Source organism: Emydura macquarii, unplaced genomic scaffold (assembly GCF_026122565.2).
Source record: "Emydura macquarii macquarii isolate MOO-44397 ecotype Brisbane River unplaced genomic scaffold, CSIRO-AGI_Emac_v2 contig_1230, whole genome shotgun sequence".
Taxonomy (NCBI): Eukaryota; Metazoa; Chordata; order Testudines; family Chelidae; genus Emydura; species Emydura macquarii.
In genome coordinates, this window is record NW_027131367.1 from 22,655,971 (window position 1) to 22,677,543 (window position 21,573).

Here is a 21,573-nt window from a genome sequence, read left to right on the forward strand (position 1 = left end):
TTATCATGACGCATGGCCTTGTTCCAGTATGGACTGGGACTCAGGAGATCTCGGCTCTGTACTTGGCCTCGTCACTGGTCTTCTGGGTAAACTTGGGCAGGTCTTTGTGTCTCAGTTTCCACGTCGGTAAAATGAAAGTAATGATACTGACCTCCAGTGTTGTTGTTGTAAAGTGACTGGAAACATGATGAGAGAGGGTGAGCATGAAACAGATAACAAGGCAAATGAACAAAGTAAAGGGAAGGGAAGATCAAACACAGCCAAGGACTTGGTTGAAGGTTATTCTAAGTGTAAGATTCTGTTCTGATCCAGTACCACTCTTTTGCATGGGCTGTATGTACAATGCTTTTGTTTCACAACTTAAAGGGAGCATCACCCATGTTTTTTCTTGCTTTCCTCTCCAAAATCATTTGCCCTTGCCAGAGGTAGGATATGAGATGTAATGGACCAATGAGCTGATGGAAACACCTATGTTCCTAAAATCTGCTCAGTTCCCAACTGTCCCATGTTTTAGAGTCAACTTTACCTACTTTCCACCCAAGCAGGGGCTTAGTGCTGGTTAAATCTCAGAAGGCTCAGATCGCAGGTCAGTAAGGAATGCATACAAGTGACTGGATAGGTATTTTATGCTTATCAAAACACAGGAACATAAGGAGTAACAGACTGAAACACACCAAGGTCCATCTAAACCAGTGCCCTGTCTTCAGCAGTAGCTAGCTGCTTCAATGGCAGGTTCAAGAAAACCCAGAATGGACAATTATGGAAGAACATGTCCACAGTTAGTCACGCCTAGTCCTCATTCAGAGCATGTCCTGGAACAGAACTCTTGGTCTGTTTATTTTAATTTTTTGTTTGTTTTGCTTTTTATATCCTTACTGTTATAACTCTGGATACTGTTGTTAGCCATATAAATGTCTAGTCCTTTCTTGAATCCTGCAAAGCGCTTGGTCTCAGTGATATATTGTGGCAATGAATTCCCCCAGATAATTTTTCACTGTGCGAAGAAGAATTTCCTTTTATCAATTTTTAATTTGCCATCTTCCAGTTTCATTGAATGGCCCCTTGTTCCTGTACTATGAGAAATGGTGAGTGGAAGTTCTGGATCTACCTTCTCTGTGCCATGCAATATTTTGTGTATCTTATGTCCCTTCTTAGTCATCTTCTCTTTAATGTAACCAATCCCAATCTTTGTAATCTACATCTGAGTTTTTCCATGACTCGCAACATTCTGGTTGCCTCCTTTATTTCGTGTTTCTTTTTTGAGATGGGGTGACCACAGCAGAGCAGCGTACCCCAAGTGAGGGTTAACCATTGATATTATATAATGGCATCATAATATTTATGTATTATTCTCCAGCCCATTCCTCATACATTCTAAGGACTGCAGCTTCACACTGAGCAGAGGTTTCCATGTAGATGTTCACAATGATGCCCATGTCTTTTCCCAGAGTTGTTATGTTCACTTAGAACTCAGTAAGGTGTACAAGGGGTTCAAATTATTCTTTCAAAGGTGCATCACATTAACCAACATTATATTCCATCAAATATCATGCTGCCTATTCACCCAACTTAGCTAGAGCCTTCAGGAATTCCTCACTATCTTCTCCATTCTTGACTAACCTACAAAATTCTGTGTCACCAGCTACCTTTTTGCATCTGCAAAATTGGGCAGAAAATCTCAAGAGAACAGATATCCATCACTAGTCATCTGTCTTTTATGAGTGCAAGTTGCTGACATCAAAATCTTACATTGTGAAGCTGAGACTAGAGGAAATATTTAGATATGCTGAAGAAATGGCTTCCTCCTTGCTGTCAACTTCCTGCACAGCTATGGTTCTGGCCTCTCATTGCCAGACATCTCACCACTCTTTGTTCTCAGCAGCTTGAAGAAAAGAGTCAAATTCTGCCTTAGATGCATGCCTGGCACTCTCATTCCCTTCGGTGGGAATCACCCCTGTATGTCTGAAGCAGAATTGGGCCCAAAAGAGTCATTCTCCATTATAAAAACTTCCCCCTTTTTCCGTTCTTCTTTCCCTTCCTCCTTGTAGATGGATGGGAGTCTGATATTAAGACTAGAGATGAGTCCAGTCCTCAATGTTTGGATCTGGTGCTTTGGTTCAGGACTACTTCTAATGTGGACGTCCAAGAAATCCTGTTATTACATTGAACTGACCCAAAACTTCTCTAGCATTGGGCTGTAGAGCACAGACCTTGTTTTCCTCCAGTGCTCTACATTTAGGCTTGGAAGGATTCGATTGTTATCAGTAAATGCCAGTAAATGGTGATTTTACTGCATACATACAAACCAACAAAAACTATTTGCATCGATAATAACTGAAATTTACAGATAGGCAAAAAGTAAGAAAAATGCTGCTTGAGAACTTATTAGAGTTTGCTTTAAGAATATTTATCTTGCATCTTTTGATATGTGATACTGACAATTTGTGTTGTAACTTTAACTTTTTAAATCTCAACATCTTCTGTCATTATATAATTACTGTCTGCCCTCCCATAAATTCACACAACTGTGAAAACTTAAGTAGATTTTAAAAAATGCTTCAAAATAAACATTGATATTATCCATTGAAATTATACAAAAATAAAAATTGATTTTTGCCAACCATATCTACCTCTTCCCTAGAATAACCAGAGCATGCATTTACTTTACCTAATTTAGCTAAATTGTTTATACCATGCTCATCACTTAGGCCTGGTCTACACTGCCACCGACAGTCGACGGGAGATAGCAAGCTACATTATGTAGCTTACGTATCTCCCATCGACTTACTTACATTGCCATACCATGGCATCTTCATGGTGCTGCGTCAACGGGAGATGCCCTTTGGTCAACACCGCCTTACTCCTTTCGATGAGGTGGATTAATGGTGTTGATCGAAGAGCACTTCTGGGCCTGATTGAGCGGGTCTCCATGACCCGCTCAATCGCTCTCGCTGCATTGATCCCTAAAAAGCTGGCAGTGTAGACATACCCTTAGTGTCTATATCTGGGTATTCCAGTTCCAAGAGGCCATATAGGTTATGTAGCTTTTGATAGGCTTACAATGTCTAGCACTAGGTCATAATTGTATTTCTAAATATTGTCATCAGAAAAATAAATTCTGTGAAGGAGGTGAATTACAGAAGTGCAGACCATCACTTTGAAGATTCCCGTATCCAACAATATACCTCCTTTACATTTTCTGTAGTCATTGTCCAAAACATTGCTCCAGGTTCTATTGTAAAATGTGACCATTTTTGTAGAATACAGTGGCATTCCTTTTCAGGAATTGCCCATTTGGCCTTGGGCAAGTCACTCCACCTTAGATTCCGTGTCTGTAAAATGGGGATGATAATTTTTATGCCCCTTTTGTAAAGCACTTTGAGATCCTCAAATGAAAGTACTAAGTCTGATTGCTCTTTAAAATTATGTTTAACCAACTGAGAAGATATTGGTTCCAATTCAGTAAAACACTCAAGCCCAGACCTGTTCATCACAGCCCTTAATATGCATAACTTTATGGGCTGATCTACACTGCACAGTTAGGTCTATGTAAAGCATCTTATGTCGACTTAATTACGTCAGTGTCTTCACTACAGCCTCCTCCCGCCGATGTGCCCTACTACACCGACATAACTCCACTTCCACAAGAGGTGTAAGGCTGATGTTGGGGTAGTTAGGGTGACGCCATGTCTGTGTAGACACTGCATTACTTACATTGGCTGTTGACTGCATTACTGCATTACTTACATTGGCTGTTGACTGTTTTGTCAATTTCATGGATCTTGCCATGAAATTGACAAGAAAGCTGGGCAGCTAGAGCCCAGCTGCCCCCTGCTCCCCTGGAGAGCTGGATGGCTGGAACCCTTCCTGGCTGGGAGTCAGGGCAGGGATGGATCCTGCTCCCAGCTGGGAGCTGGGGTGAGAAGCCCAGGTGGCTGGACCCCACATCCAGCAGGGAGTAGGGAGTGGGTGGGGGAGGTAGCCTGCCGGGAGCCTGTGGGGAAGCCAGGATTCCTATAGGGAGCTGCCAGCAGAGCTGGGAGTAAGGCTCTCAGCTCCCCACATTGCCCCTCTTAGATCAGTGGAAGTGCGCCTGCTGAGGACGATCTCCACTGACCCAAGGAGGGCAGTGTGGACATGAACCACCACAGTAATTACTGTGGTGACTGGAAGTTGACCTAATATAGGTCGACTTACCTTTCTAGTGTAGATATATACTAAGTGTATTTACTTAAATGGGACTTAAGCACTTACTTAAAGTTAAACAGGTGCTTATATGCTATGCTGAATAAGGTTGGTTTGCTGAATCAGGGCTATAGTGAAATATTTCTATTGCTCTGCGTAGTTACCTAGACACTTCCTAATATTTTCAAGCCAGATGGGACTCCATAAGACAATCTCAGTCTTGTTCTCCCCTTGGTGCATGTGTTCTGGTTCTAATGAAATATAATTCACCCATATCATTAGCAAGGAACAAAAGCAAATACTGGAAACCATGCAAGGCCCTTTTCTCTCCACACTGAACAGCAATCCACCGTCTCCACTCAAGTGCGAGGCTACGTTGAAATGTATGTGTTTGAGATCTGCTTCTCAGGGTTTCTAGGAACCACAGACAACATGCTACCATTTTAAATTTGTAATCCTTGTTTATCTAAAACTTTCAGTATTTTCTTTCTTCACTGAACACATTAATGCTCTGTATTACTTACCCTGTAGGTATCCCCAGATCTATGCTTTTTCTCAGTTCCTTTGCAAATTCATTGAACTTAGGACAAAATCCTGCTCATCTCCGGCTTCCTTCTCTCCCTGGCCTCAGTTCAGGACAACATCTGTATACAGGACTGCACTTAAGCACATACTTGACATCCATGGTCTATTCTGAATTGGAGCCAGTATGTTCAGAGAATGCTGTGCATATAGGGCGAGCGAAATGGCAGAGACCAGAGCTTTGCAAAAGCCATCTCTCCTTGAAGGAACATGAGCTTGGTGATATTTGATGTTCTTTGCCATGCGCACTGATCTCTGAGAGCATCTGCCTCTTGCACCAACTCCCTATGCTGCACAACCTTCAATGCCAGATCCTCACCAGTCGGCCCAGTAATTCATTACCAAAAAAAAGCATGTCTACACTTGATGGTAACATCACAGCGAAGTCACATCAATGCCAAAACTTCACTTCAGCTGCAGATGGCTTAAGGCTCCAGGGAACCAGTGATTTCACATAGTGTTCCCACCCAGCCTCCATCCTGATATAATTTTATTTCCCTTCAGCCCTTTAACTCTTCAGATGCGGTGGCTCCTTCTGGAACTCTGGCTTTGGCAGATTTCACCCCTTCAGGTCTGGAGTGCTGAGGTTTTATTCCTTTATGGGAATGGAGGGAGTACAAACCATGAGATAATTTCTAAACCAAGGTACTGCTCCAGAAGACCAAGCCATATTTAAAGCCACCTTTGCCTCTTCAGCAACACTTTCCTTTCTTCTGGGACATCGTCTCTTGGAATTCAGAAATTTCTGAGACTGTCTTACATGCCTTGTGTCAAATTTAAAACAGACAGAGCTTAGGGGAGGGGGAGGACAAGGAACAAGCCGAGGCCTTTGACATCCCTTCAAAAGGTTGGGAAGACATCTGCACATAAACAAGACGGTATCTCACTGGAACAATGTCTGACCTCCGGTGCAGTTCCCAGAATGTTGCTCCGACATGTCCGGTCGACTTCCCTAGTGAAATCTCTGAAGTCTGAATGTGCCCAGTTACATCAGAAGTATTCCAGATTCCCTGCTTTTGTATCATATCTCAGCATAGCAGCAAGGCACGTGTGTTGGAGTGCAGAGAGACTGCTCTTCCACAGATGCTCTCTCTGTAATAGCATCGGCATTTGGCTTTCAGGAATTAGCTTGTTTCATTCAACAATAAAAGCAGGACCCAAAACAGTCACCCAAGCATAGCTCTGATAGAGAAGAAATCTAGAGGAAGCTGCTTTGCACTGAATAGAAATACCCTTTACTTGGCAGGTAACACTGACATTTCTTTTGGGAACGAAGGACCAGGGATGGGTAGCCAGGACTGAGAAACACTGACCCGAACAACTACAGGACTAACATAAAACTAATATTCTGCACCTAAAGCTCCTCCAAAAAGACCCAGGGCTGTACTGGAAATGTTGGGGGAAATCCTGGCCCACGGAAGTCAATAAGAGAGTTGCTATTGACTTCAGTCAGACTAGTGTTTCATTCTACATATGTAAGAAGAGATTTTCAGTACCTAAGGGCCTTAGGAGCACAAGACTCATTGACTTTAAATGGGCTCCTCATTCCCCTAAGCACCTTTGAAAATCTCCTCCATAATTATGAAAATGAAGGGAAATATATTTTAAATATATCATTAAAATAGGTATTTAAATATGTTTTAAGTTGGGCTCCCAAATCTGTATTTAGGCACCTAAATAAGAGTAACCTGACTTTTAGGCATATTTGGCACATACAGATCCAATGGACTGCCATAGGCACTGTGGGTTCTTGGCATTTAGAAAATCAGGCCATTCTTAATTTAGTACTTAAAAATAGAGTTAGGAGCCAAACTTCCAGCATCCGAGTTTGCAAACTGTGGCCTTTATTTTTAATTCTCAAGAACACATTACAAAGTGAAATGCTACAGGCAGATTCTGGCCAAGATTTTCGGAAATGACGAGTGATTTGGGGTGTAGACATTTGGGGGGACCCAACTTGAAACACCGTAGAGAAGACTTGATTTCCCCAAAGAGCTGAGCACCTACCCTTTGAAAATCAGCTCTCCCTCCGGTGTCAAATTGGGCACCCTAAACCCCTCGTCACCTTTCAAAACCTTGCATTTTATGCATATCTAGGACAAAGGGAAAGAAAAGGGAAAAAGAAGAGCTAGGTGGGAAATGGTTATCTCATCCCGTGAAACTTTGAAAGATCGAAACATTTTCCCTCCCTGAATCAGGATGAAAAGTTCAAATCCTCAAAAATTTTTACAAACCAAAAAAAAAGCATGGACCAGGCCTTAGAGATCAGCACAAAATGAGGATTTCCCCCAGCTCTTCATTACTGAACATTTCAGTCATATAGTGATCATTGATTCAAGGTTGTTGGGCATGGGGATTTTAATCTGAGGCTCATCGCTACTAGGCAGTTGGGCCTGGGCTTTGTTCGTAAGCTCCCTAATGATTGCCCCATTGTTTGCATCTCCAAAGATGGCCCATACCACAAGTGACCAAAGACTGGATTTATTACATTGTTATTACATTAATCCTTTAATTAATCAGATTACATGAATCCATTCATTGATTACATTGTTTATTACATTCATCCTATTCTGGATTAATCAAACTTCTTGCTCAATGGGGGCTTTGTGGAGCCTGCCTAGTACATGTCACAATGAGGTTGCCCTCTACCAAGACTGAGTTGTGACGTGAGAAGTAATTTGGTATACAGCCATATACAGTAGACAGCTGCCCTGAGCTCTAGTTCCATCAACAGGAAATTAGATGGGCACTGATACAGAGCACAGTAGTGGGGACGCTTTGAAGTGGATAGGAGCTATTTGATTTTACCTGATAAGGAAGTGAGTTAGTTTTTCTGTTGGCCAGAAACCTTTGGATCTCCTAAGGGATGCATGAAGGAGCCCAGGAGATACTGTACTAAACTCAAGGAAATGTGTATACTTTTGCAGTGGTAATGTCATTGAATGTTTCTGCTAAAACGATCAGCAGTAAACTAGTTAACAATGTTGGTAATTAAATAGTCATCATTCGAGTTAACACACTGAAGCTGCTATGGCTTCTTCTGCAAGCTCCCCTCTGGTGAGCAGATCTGGTTGGGAAGGATGTGGTCAGGGTTGCCAAGGGCTGCACCGGATTGGCACATCTCCATGGCCAGCCCACCTTCTATGGAGTTTTCTCCACAACATAAATCCACCTTTGATGGAAACCCCAAGCAGAGCTGTGTGCTTTCCCCAGAGGTGAACGACACGGTGCAAGAATCCAGCCAGGGTAGTGTAAATCATACCTCTCTGCCCCGTCTCAGGTGTGTCTAGTGTTCAAAGTGAAACTGTATGTATGCCTGATCAGGGGAAACATTCTGACAAATCTCCAAATGAGGTGACACTTTGCCGTTTTGGGTTTTTACTGCAAACCTAAAGGCCAAAAGAAATTCACCAAATCATTTGCCAAGGTTCAGAATCTTCTGGAAAAATGGATGGCTGAATTTTGAGGCAGGGGGTTTCAGACGAGTATCTGCCTTTAGGTGGAACCTGTGCAGATCTCAGTGGTTTCATGCACCTTCAGTCCCAAGCCAGGTACATTTAGTAGAATCTGGCTTTACTGATATCTGAGTTTCTAAATATAGTATACCAGAGGGACTGGACCCAATATCTCAAAAGTTCTTCTGTCATTTTAGTTAAAGCTCACGGGAAACCAGAATTTCTGTTCAATGGAATAGTCTGATATGTGAAAATTTGTCTTCATTTTGAATTGGAACAAAAAAGGCTACTTTCCTGAATTGAGGCCTTACTCATTACCCACAGCAAAGGAATAGATATTTCTGTTCGCTTAATTCAGTATTTACACTGACATTTTACTGCTCACCACACAACACACATCGTTTTACGTCGGGAAGATCTAAAAGTTAAGATATTATCATTGCAGATATCGGGCGACATGAAGAAATCCAAACACATGCCAGGAAATCAGGTCTTCTTTTATCCAATGAAATGGGCTTTGGTTTGTTCTCAGCACACTGCAAAGAAACAGCTTCCTTTAAAACAGGAAGATGCTAATTCTCAAAAAATATAAAGTCCTTTCAATCTCCCACCCCTGGGTGAACCGGATACCTTCTCAAAAATGTCACACTTGACAAGAGATAATCCTGGAAATTTGTCCTCCTGTTATCTTTCAGCACACATGCATGTGGAGATTAGCAGCTCAGAATACCTGTGACAAACATTCAGGGATGGAAAAATATTTGCATTTTTGTAATGGCTGCTTGGTGACCTGCCACCGACCAGACAGATCCTAACAAGTTCTAAAACTTTTCAAGGGAATAGTTTTCTTTCTTTCTTTCTTTCTTTCTTTCTTTCTTTCTTTCTTTCTTTCTCATGCTCTCATTCACAGCCCTGAGTTTTCCTTTAAATTTTTTATTAAAAAACCTGAAAACTCCATTCTAATCTCAGCCGAAGCATAAAAACAAAACAATTCCTATACTCAATCAGACCAATGGTCTAAGTCCAGAATCATGTCTATAGCCATGGCCAGTATTGGATCAGAGAAAGATATAAAACTCCACAATAGACAATTTTGCAATAACCTATGCCCATGGGGGAAATTTCTTCCAATCTCCAGGCAGTTAGTAGTTGGCTTGTGTCCTAAAACAGGAGGGTTGTATATCCCAAATATATATTTTAATCCTAGCTAGTGTAACTGCAGATGTTCTTAATATAAACCTGCTGTTGGGCCTTTGCCATGATATCTTGTAGCAGTGAGTTTCACAAGTTAATTATGTGCAATGCAAAAAAGCATTTTGTTTTATCGTTTAAAATAGGTTGACTTTTAATTTCATTTTGAGGTCAGCAGCAGCAGCTGACAGACCTTCCCTATTCTGTATATTATTTGGCATTCCTCAACAGTGTCTTATTCATCTTCTCACTAAACAGTCCTAATCTTTTCAATCTTTCCGTGTGTGGAAACCTTTCTTTGCCTTTTATTGATTTGGTTGGCCCTCTCTATTTCTGCTTTTTGAGATGAATACAGTATTTCAGGAGAGCACAGTCTATTAATGTATATGATCGCATGGTATTATATTCATTGTTATTCTCTGTCCCTTTTGTGATGCTACCTAATATTTTGTTTGCTTTTCTGACCTCCACTGCAAATCAACCAGATGTTTTTCACTGAGCAGTCCTCCGTGATCTTTTTCTTGTGTGGTTATGCTTAATTTAGAACCTTGCAATATGTATGAGTAGGTCACTGCATTCTGTCCAATAATGCATTTGCTTTTGCATTGAGTTTCATATGCCATTATGTTGTCCATTCACACCGCTTGGTTAGGTCTCTTGGAGGTTCTTCACAATCATCTCTAGTCTTGACTAACCAAAATAAATTTGTCAGCCACAAACTTTGCCATCTCCCTTCTCATCCAGCTCACTAATGAATACAATACAAGCAACATGAGCTCTTGTAGACTGAGGCACCCCATTGTTAATCTCTTTCCATGTTAAAAAGAATCCTTTTTCTGTCTCTTAGCTAGTTTCTAAACTATGACAGAACTTTATTCCTCAGTCTATGACTCTTTGGTATCCTTAACAGGTAATAATAATAACAACAACAGCAGAGTCTTGTGAGGAACTTTATCAAAGACTGTTGGAAATCCCAAATAAATCCCAAATAAATTACATTGACTGGTTCTCCTTTTCCCACTATTTTACTGACTCTCTCAAAGAATTCAAATAGATTAGAGAGGTATCGTTCTCCTTTATCAAAGCCACTGTGGTTTGTCCCTTTCATATGATGCTCATCTTGGTGTTACACAGTCTTATTTTTAACAATTGTTTTAACCAGTTTACAAGGTACAGAAGTAAGACCAACTGCTCTGTAATTTCCAGCATCACCTCTGTTGACTTTTTGAAAGATATGGATAGCATCAAGTGTGTTCATGTCCTCCACCACAGAAGATTTTAATGAGAGATTGCATCTTTTAGTTAGTAGCTTAACCACTTCATTCTTAAATTCAGTATAAAAACCATTGCAATTTATATGATTTCTACGCAAAACTATACATCAGCATGCGCTCACTTGGAACTTAGATCTCAGATTCACTCTTCAACTTAACCCAAGTTTGGTGAAGGATTCCCACGCCTCCAGAAACCTAGTTTTGTGCTTAATTATGAACATCTTTGCACAATTCTCTGTATTCTCAGATCCTGAGCTGAGCAATCTCCTCTCCACTCTGCCTTATGGATCTCTGTTGGGTATTCTACACTCCGTTGGTCTATGGGTTGTCGATGGACAGTCCATGCATGGCATGACTGCAGAATCTGCAGGGCAGGTCATATTTAACCAGTGAGGATCAAATGGAAGGATTTTGCCCTAATAATGTTCCCCATTCCTTTTCCATCTCTGGAGCCCATGTTACAAAACAGAAAAGTTTGGGACCCACTTAAAGAAAGGGAGTTCTGAAATCTGCTCAGGATTTGCCCTTCAATTCAGAACATCACAGCTGGAGGGCTGAGATCACATGCTCAAGAGAATCAGTGGGGCCCAATTGATCAGGATCCTGGGTTCCATTCCAGGCCTGCTGTGAGACTTTGGGCAAATCCCTGCCCCTCTGTGTCCCTGTTGTGATCACGTCCAAGATGAAGACAACACTGTTGACCTTCCTTTGTAAAGTGTTTATAAGGGCAAAATATAATTAATGCTGAAGGAGGCCATGGGTGAGCCAGCAAATTAGACGTGAGTTGACTATATGCAGTGTTTTATAGCTGTGTGGGTCCCAGGATATTAGAGAGACAAGGTGGGTGAGGTAATAGCTTTTGTGGGAACAACTTCTGTTGGTGAGAGAGACAACTGTACCTCACCCCTCTTGTCTCTCTAATGGGTTTACTATATGATATGGCTGTAAAAAAGGTAAAAGCAGATTTGGACGGGATATGACAAAGTATAATATCATGGGAGAGGGAGGTGGCATTGCTATTTATGTATCTGGTGCTCACAAAGTCCTGAGTGCTTTGCAGACAGGTCCCTACCCTAAGGGCTGATTCTGGGAGTCTTACTCATCGTGAGCAATCCTTATTCACTGCAGCGTCTTACTGCCGTCAATAGAGGTATTACCATTGGATGGCGGGTTTGCAGGCTCCTGCCCTATATGAACAATGTATGGGCCCAAAGGGGAGGAGAAATGGCATGCAACACAAGGCATTTTGTCTTCCACCCATGCTGCTCTTTTGCTTCACCCTTGCCTGATTTGCCATATTGCATTTAACCCTTGCCTGGCTATTGTTTGTTCTTTGCCCTGCCTGATACTCTGATTTTAACCCTTTCCTTACACTGTATTTATTTCAACCCTTTCCCAGTTCCTCTTTTTATTGCTTTCCTTTATAATCCTTTACAGTTTTAAACTATGTCTTACTGCTGCTAACCCGGCCCTGATTGCTTATGGGCTTGTTCCTGACACCTGTTCCTACCCTACCCCCACCCCATAAGAGACAGCCTGTCTCTTTTCATCCTAAGACTGGGCTGTCAAAAATTTGCTGTCAACACTGGCTTTTGATGGAAAATTGGGTTTTGATTCAATTAAATGTTTCACAAAAAGTGTCTGGCTTCTGTGAAAAAATTTGACTTTAAGTTTAAAAAAACAGACAAACCCCAAATCAGACACAATTTATGGTCTTCGATGGATGAAAAATGTCAATTTTTGTCAAAATTTTCTGCATGAATCTCTCTCCCCTCCCCCCTTTCGCTAACCAACTTTACTAAAGCCCAGCAGGAGGGTGGCAGGTCACCCAGCCCCTCAGCTGCCTCCCTGAGAGATCACCTCCTCCGCCTCACGCTGCCACGAGTCCTTCCAGAGATGACACCTCTTACCAGGGGCGTGAACAGAGGGGATCTGGGGGCATTTTCAGACATCCCAACTTTCGAGAAGAGGGGGATAGTTGTGCCCCCTCCCCCCAGCTCTCATCTGTGCAGAGGTGGAAGTGGGGAGAAGGCACTGGGGGGACGTGAGGACACCAGTGTGTCCGGCTTCCCATCCTCCCGGCCACCCTGAACAACCCCGTGAGGGCGGCAGAGCAGCCCAGCAGTGCCTGCGGCTGGGCAGCACGGAGCAGCGGGGAGGAGGCAGCTGCCCTCCTTGCCTCTCCCAGGACTCCAAGAGGAAAGCTGGGGAGAGGGAAAAGGGGGAAACTGGAGGGGGAGGGAGACTCCAGGGCAGAATGTGACAGCCAGAGAGTGGGGGAGAGGACATCTGTGGGGCAAGCAGGGAACAGCAGGAGGAATTTGAGGGGGAAGGAGAGCACAGCTCGAGGGGAACTGGAGGCAGTCAGAGGAGAGCTGGGCCTGGGGGAATCCGAGCAGGAGGCGGTGCCGGGGGAGGTGCAGAGGAATCTGTGGGGAGATCGGGGGTGGGGGTGGGGGGATGCAAGGTCTGCAGAGTCAGCTTTGTGCCCCACTCTTCTCCCCCCCCTTCCAGTTTGGGGCCCAAATGACTCCCCAGCCTGTTACTAGAACTGAGCGGGTCAGTAGGTTGCCCTGATGGTGTCGGGACAGGCTGGGGCAGTGCCGGTGCCAGCAGGGGTGGGGGAAGGGTGGCGTGCAGAGGCAAGGGGTCTGTCGTCTTCTGCCGCCTTCTACCTGCCAGGGCAGCTGGGGGCATTTCCAGGCTATGACTGTCGGAGGGTTTGGGGGGCCAGCTCCCCTCTATGCACAGGGTGACTCTCTGGCATACCGTGCTCCCTTCTGTACCCCGTCCCAGGCAGAGCCGGCCAGCCAGAGCAGGGTCAGGGAGAAGTAACTACAGCAAGGAGCGGGAGGGAAGGACTGACCCCAGAAAGCCTGGGTGAAAGGATGGCTGGCGTGCATGTGTGGGGGGCGGGCGTCTGGCGAACAGTTTACATCTCTGAGAGGTGTTGTTCTAGCCAACGATGCTTCGAGGCACTGGAAATGGGGCCTGAGCAGCGCGTTCCGGCAAACGAGCAGCATAGGGACAAAGTGGCTGGACCCACGAGGTTCCGTGGAGCGAAGCTGCATACACGGGGTGGTTACTGGCTGTTCAAAAGGGGAGCCATGGTGCAGATCGAAAACAGACTGTCCCAGAGAGACCTGGTCTCCCCTGGATGGGGGGAAGGAATCCAGGCTGCTACAATGTGGGAGGGAGATGCACAAGAGGACCTACTGGCTGGGCCCTCCCAATAGCCCATGATTAGCACCTGCCCACACTGAGCAGCAAATGCGTCCCCACCCTGAGGGCCAGATAATGCCCCTGGGGTCTGGAGGGTGGAATTCAGCTGCACCACATGCTGCCATTCCTGTGTCCATTCAGCTCTGCTGGCATTTGGGTGTAGGAAGCAGGGTCAGCCATTGCCCTGCCCTCACCCAAACCCTCTGTCGGGCAGCTAGCACCCATGGGGGCACTAAGAGGGAGTGAAGTCTGTGCTTCCCAGCGGGCTTGTGGCTGGCCCCTGCAGGAGAATGCTAGAGGAGGAAAGGAGGGCACCTCACGTCTTCCTCATCGCTGCACTTCTCAGCAGGGGCAGGCCACACTTTGGCCCTAAGCGTGTAGCATATGGAAACCAGAGACGCTAATGAGCCTCTGAGCCAGTACTCGTGAAGAGCTGTGACGGTTACAGTCCCTGATGCTTTTTGCAAACAGCTGCACAGTAAGTGACATTGTGGGAAATGAATGTCATGTCATGTGCAGATTTTACATCCCCTTTCGTGCCCTTCACATCCGCCCTCAGACCTCCAGCCACCTGAAATGCAACAGTGGGACAGACCAGCAAGTGGCTACTCCAGGCTGGGAAGAAAAGACAAGAGCATTCCCTTCCTGTGCCCGCACTCCCAAATACAGGGGACACTGCTCAGCAGGGAAAGGGTGAGAGGGAAAGTGATGGAAGTAGGTTCTCACATAAGACGTGAAATGCTTTCAGAGCCCTTCTGAAATTGAATGATTTCCAGCTAAAACCCCAATGGTTTTGCAACCCAGAAGTGTTAAAGTCCTCCCTGAATTTGTTCTTGTCTCTTAATGAACTGGCCTAAAGCACATGTAGTGTGAATTTGCAGTGACCAGGCACTGGGATAACTGGCACTGTGGATTCTTGAATTGCCCTGTTTATCTGCCTCTCCTGGAACTCCAGGCCATGGAACCAACACTTCCAACCCCAGAACGCTGGAATTAATCAGTTGCAACATCACAGGGTGGATGCTATCACAGCAATGCTTTAAAAGACCCGGTGCTACCTCAGCTGCTCAGATAAAGCCTCCGCTATCCACTTGGTTTGACATAACTAGAAGCATGTTTTGCCTTCAGAATGTGTTTTTACTGAGCCGTGTCCTCAGCAATTGGATTGGGGCCTTGTTCTTCCCCTTCTCATGGTTTCTGACTTGCCAAGTGGCTGTTTAAATCCACCTCTATAAGTTGCCACCTTCGTTTTCAGGTTGCCTGGGTTGCTCGCCACAGAAATGCATTGGCATTAGTGGACGGATAGCTGCGGAAGCCCTGTTGCAATCACTGCTGCTTCTACCTGAGCCCGCAGCTCTAGCGTAACACTCATTCACAGCACTGGTGGCGCTCTTTGATATTGTTGCTAGATGAAATTGTGCCTTTTTCCCCTCCCCCACCTCTGACCCTCTTGTTGTGTGTTCCCCCCACAGCATGCGATTGCCATCCCGTGGGTGCAGCTGGCAAAACCTGTAATCAAACCACAGGTCAATGTCCCTGTAAAGACGGTGTGACTGGCATCACGTGCAATCGATGTGCCAAAGGCTACCAGCAAAGCCGATCTCCCATTGCCCCCTGCATAAGTACGTGGACCACTCTTTTGAAGTCTGTAGCATAGTAGAATTAACCTTTAAACAAGTACAGCCGCTCAGCCACTGAGACCTGAACGGGCTGAATGGCTACTAACACCAGATTGTATATGCTCAATTACCAGTGCTTAATCGAAACCACATTTGTGAAATCCTGGTTGGACAGATTGCATGTAGTGTGTGCATATCTGCCCTCGATTATGCACAGATTACATGCATTTCATTTGCCACGCTGGTTAGGTTATGTGAGTGCAACCTAAAACCCACTTCATCAAATGGCTGGGTAGTTTTAAAAAGGGCTTGATTTTTACTTCTGTAATGCAACGTGTGTCCTGAGTGTTTTTTTCCTTTGAGATGCCACCACAATCCTGGTTCCTATGGCAAATTGACAATACAAGGCAAGGAAAGAAAAAATCATAGCAAAGTCCTTTGACTGAAACCAGCAGATTGCCTGGGTTCATTATTAACAGTTGCTGTCATCATAAAAGCATATCGAAAGCAGCTGAGCACTCCGCAAGCACGCATACCCAGCCTGTTAAATGGGACCGTACGCTCACATGATCCAGCCAGAAATGTGGGACATTTTACTTTTCTATTTGTCTTTTAAAGTTTTTGTTAATCTTCCAATTTAAAAAACACTTTAAAAACAACAACAGCAACAAGCACCAGGCTGCAACCTCCGAAGTTTCCTGTCTCAGTGCCTCTCTTTGTAAAACCGTCTTTTTATACCCCTTTACAAACCAACCATAGGGAAATCCACGCATCTGCAAAGCCAGCCACGGTGTGTTCTATGTCTCAGTCGAATGCTAACCCCTAATCTCTTCAGTTGAACCATTCACTGTGCTGCCTGTTGTCTTTGCTGTTGTTGGATAACTCTGTGTGTCTGTGATGTGTATATTGTTGTTTCAGTCCCTCTTTCTCTACTTGCCTTAAAGAAACCAAATGACAAAGTTATTAGCACAAAAAGCAAAGCAGAAAAAAATAAAAGTTCAGTAGTCTCGGAAAGCAGAAGGGGCAATAGAAAGCAACTTGTCTTGCCTGTGCTAACTTCCGGTGTTAAGACAAAAAGGAAGATGAAGGTTGAAAGAATCAAGTCTTTATCAGAGACCATGGGTCTGTTTCAGTATTGTCCATTCCCAAGGCCTGCCTGAGAGGATGAATGTTTCTAAGTGTGGAGAGATACCGCTTCTCCACCTTCTACTGCTGGATCAAACATGCATTCCATGGTGAGCTTTGCTCCATTGAGATTCACTGTCCCCATGTTGCAATGGGACAGCAGGAGCCCAAAGCAGATGCTTGTTTCCCAAGATGCCATAGTCTTGACACCCCAGTGTGCTTTGCAACAGCAGTGCGCAAAGATTTCTCACTAGACTCCCCAACAGGCCTGGTAAATCAGAGGGTAAATCAGAGGTTCCTTGCATCACCTCCCCTGGTGATGGCACAAAATAAAGACAGGCACAGAATTTCAACATGATCACAATAAACACAAGGAACATGTTCACACCCACTCCCAGAATCAACCTGTCAGTTGCTGATGTGTCAGCCTGCTAGAATGCTAAGCTGCCTTCCAGTGGCTGGAGGTCTGGCTGTGCATATTGCTGGCACTTTAAAGAACATGCAGGCACTCAGCTCTGCCTTTGACAGAAAACGTGATTGCATCTGAAGGCTTTTAAACGCATCCCTGATTAGTTCCACAGGGGATCTTTTTTCCTGTTACTGGGCTTTAATTATTTTTCATTGTAAAATATTGTTTTAAGGAACCCAAATATTTTGGGGTACATTTTGAATAACTTCAGAGTTCCACTATATATATAAAAATTATCATGACCATTTACCAACCAGTGAACATTCTTTACAATGATGATCATGGGGGGGAAAGGTATATTTTACTTGCCCATCAGTAAAAATTATTTGCCCCAGGGCAAGTGGACAACTAGAATTTGCAGGGCTGATATATAATGAAATATACATATGCCAAATATATGAAGCCAAAAGTGTTAAAACTTATATAAGTTCTGCTCACAATGATCTCTGATTTTCTCAAACAATAGCACAGTTTAATAGTTGGAAAATGTCAATCAGCATAATATATATATTTAATGGAGAGCAATGGTTTTTGTATTAAGCATCTTTGTCATGACACAGACTGGGAGGGAGCAGGTACAGTATGACTAGCAGAGGTTCCTCCATCTATCTTCAACTTTCTGATTTAACTCTCTGATTTACCATTGCCTATATTTTTCCCATTCAAAATCCAGTAAACTTCTATCCTTTCATAAAATTCACAGTCCATGTAATGAACGGGAATACACTTATGGCTAAATATCCGACACATACATTTGTATAGTTTATACTGATTTCAGAGGGAGCCAAACAAGTTCATGAACAGAAAGATTTCAAGCCTTACGTCATATGTATAGTATTCTCCTCTGGCTAAATTCTGCTCCCAGATTCACATAGAAGATTTTGACTGATATTCTGTTCTCCTACTGGGATTTTCATGTACGTACAGAAATCCCAGAACTTTGCTCTAAATATGTGAAAGATTTCATTCCATGTGCACTGAGGGAAGAACAGATCATCTCACTGAACTTAGGATCATATCCTGAACTTCAACTGCAGTCCACCCTATTGATATCTGTGTGCCCCATTGGAGCAGGATATGCAATTCCAGGGCATTATAGGGCCTCAAATGCATATCAAAATATGTAAAATCCTGTGACTAGGAAATTAAAACAGGGAACATTTTGTTTGTGATAGATGTATTTGCATTTCCTTTGAGGTGTGAGATAAAAGCTCTGTCCCACCAAGGAGATACAATATGGTACGTACAGGACACATGGCATAACCTACTACACTGGAAAGTAATGACGTAAATATCACTTCCTGAAACATGAATCCACACAACTAAATAGAAGAAGCAAACATGAGCATCATTCTCTCTTTCAGTTTGTTTGAAATAGGGCAGATTATGGCTAACACTGGCTGCTTTAGCCCCAAGTCAAATCTTAAAAAATAAATAGATGAATCCAAATTCCTATTTTACACCCGTCTGGGCAAGACAAGCAGATGTCCACGTCAGGCAGGCTCTGTGTCTAGCAGGATTGCCATTGGCTCCCAAGTATGACTCTTTGATTTCTCACTGTGACAGATGTAAGACTGTGAAAGCAACAGCTATGCAGATGTAGTTAGGAAAAGCAAGCGGGATGTGTGCATAGTCCAATCTTATCTGGAGCTTAAAATAATCACACCCACCCACCCCCTTTTATTTATCCTTTCTCTTCCCCTCCTGTCTCTCGTTCTCCTGCAGAGATTCCTGTTGCTCCACCCACCACTGCAGCCAGCAGCACAGAAGAACCTGCAGGTATGTTGTTTTCCTTTCTTTTTTGATCTACTCCAGGGTGGACTGATGGAACATCCTTTTTCAGTGGGCAGAGAAGGGAGGCGTCCTGGATAGAAAAGTGGTTAGCGAGAGTGAAAGCGATTTTGGGGAGGAAGGCAGGGGGAATGGGAGGTTATCGGTCCACAAGTACCCCCTTGGGTCTGTTACCTATACTGGGATAAGCTAATACCAATTAAAGCCCAGAATGTCCTTTTTCTGAGTGAGGCTCCAAAATGTTTATGCAGATGTCCAGATAGCTGGGCACTTCCAGGACCCTGCCTTATGTGGATGCACAGATAGAAATGCAGGGAGGCTTTTAGGAGGAGACACACTGTGATTGTATTGTCTGGATTTGCATGTATTTACCTATGCATATGGCCTTCTAGTCTGGGGGTGCAACTGACCCACCATGGCCGACTGAGATAAAGGCTAGAAGCCAAGCTTCACCTGCATGGTTACAAACCTTCTCTTCTTTAGTGATACTGAGGCTAACAATGGCTCCATGGCAGCATATTGCCCAGCTCAATTGTTCTTTATCAGCAGGATGAAAGTGATTGTCTTTTCCTTGCCCAAACACACTGCATTCACGGACAGCCAGGATGGCACATTCCCTCTGCACAGCTGATTGAGGCTCATGGCGGAGAGCCTTCCATGGCTCTTCCAGGGCTTAGGAGAAGGCTTCCCTCCAGAGTCAAAAAGCAGCTGCAGTGGGTTTGGGACAGAGATGTAGTGTCATATGCTGGCTGGGATGGGTGGGTGTGCATGCACTTCTACCACTGCTCTCTTTAGCCCAACACTAGTAAGGGATAGGGGATATTCACTGTAGGAGACTGTGCTTAAAAGCAGGATCATCTGGTTTCTAGCCCCTCAGTTGCAATGGAGTTCCAAAGGGCCGTGTGATCACCGTGGAATTGTTAGGTGGCTGTGGATTTGTTATAATGTCCAGATTTACTCAGCCTCAGTAACACGTCCCAGATCCAGGATAAACCTGAGTCCTTCTGAGAAAGCCCAGACACCTCATGACATGCGAACCCTCTTACTTCTCATACATGCTCCTCTGTCCTGGCACGAGAAACACGTGTTTCTAGGCTACAGCTACACTGACCGCGGCAAATTTGCCACCATCAGATCGATTTCTCTGGATCGACGTACGAAGTCCGGCTACACAAGTAGCGTAGCGCTGCGTCGACGGGAATGCTGTTCCCGTCAGCTCAGCGCAGTGAAGATGGAGTTCGGAAGAGAAGCTCAGAAGTCGACAGGAGTTACACAAGTTTTTTGCGTACTTTGCGTAACTCCTGTCGACTGCCGCCAAATCTCGCAGGTAAGTGTAGACAGGGTCTTAGACTGTACAGATGTTGGTGCTGAAGAACTGAGGGCTGATTCCCCTCTCACTTAGACCAGTTTTACACCAGTGCAATTCCATTGACTACAGTGGGGTAACTCCTGATTTGTACCAGCATGTGTCATAGAAGAATACCCCCCTCCACACCCCCATGTCACAAAGTAATTTTCCAGAGATTTATATACAGTTTCTTTGAGGCCTAACATGTCTCAACGGGCAATTACAATGCAAGCAAGAGGCCACCAGGAAAATGGACCTGGTAACTTATGTCCAAATGGTTGTAGATTCCTGCAGTATTTGAACAGCACTGTTGTGCAGGACTTCAGGAGCAGAGGTTGTTTACTTTTGTCCCAGCAATGGAGGAGGATTCATAAATTAGGGACTTGTACTAAAAGTGATGGATGTCCTCTTGAACTGAACTGCGAGTCCCTCACTCTGTTCTGTGGCAGGACTTTTCAACCTGTGACCTTTCAGACCAGTCACATTGCTTCACACTTAGTAACCCTTCCCAGGACAGTGACACTTGGAAAGTGAAAGGGCAAGGTCTTTAGTTTGCAGTGTCATGGAAAGTTGATGCCTGCTCAGTGTTTTCTTTAGCACTGGCACGTAAGCCTTCGCTCTCTTCCTCCTATGTCACATAGTCACAGGAACAGCAACACTGCAGTTCAAGTTGTCTTGCTGGGTTGATTGGTGGCCCAGATTAAAGAAGGGAAATCTGTTGCTCAGGGCAAGAAATATCTGTGCTCTGTGATGAAGACGCTTCACTGAACAGCAGTCTTCATGGCCTACAAAAGACGTATGAATCCATGCAAGAACAAACTCCTCCCAAACGGCATTCTCCTTGACTTGTGTTTGGGGTTGATTGCTTGCATTGACAGTAGGTCAGCTTGTTAACTCTTGTCTTACTAAGGTCAGCAATTTAGTACATGAGATGAGAGGAGACTGATGAGTATTTCAACAATAAATGAAGTAGTGGTAAGAAGAATTAGTAACAGAGGCAGCTGTGCAGAATTGGAACAACTACATTGAAAATGCTGGATATTTGGGTCTTTTTTTCACATTTCTACATTTTGCCACTAATCTAAACTTTCCTTGTTCCAGCTCCAGCCTGTTTTCTCTTATCATCTTTCACTAGGAAGAACCATTTCTCCCTTTCGTCTATCCTTGCAAATCATGGTGCACCTCTGAGCAATCTTCCTCACAGACTCCCAGAGTTCCTCCAGAAGCTTATTTTCTAAGCTTTCCATCATCTTTGCTGATTTGTTATAAACTTCTTCCAGTTTGCAAACACCCCGTTCTTGTACAAAGTCCC

General features: G+C 44.2%; 1 protein-coding gene across 1 annotated transcript in view; it reads left to right on the forward strand.

The window, feature by feature from the left end:
* The window catches only part of NTN1 (netrin 1), a 195,274-nt gene that overhangs the window by 105,943 nt on the left and 67,758 nt on the right, over nt 1-21,573 (forward strand). Inside the window, exons 3-4 of the mRNA XM_067547879.1 lie at nt 15,382-15,531; nt 18,848-18,901. Coding sequence (XP_067403980.1) covers nt 15,382-15,531; nt 18,848-18,901 — 204 coding nt within the window. The remainder of the gene's footprint in view (nt 1-15,381; nt 15,532-18,847; nt 18,902-21,573) is intronic.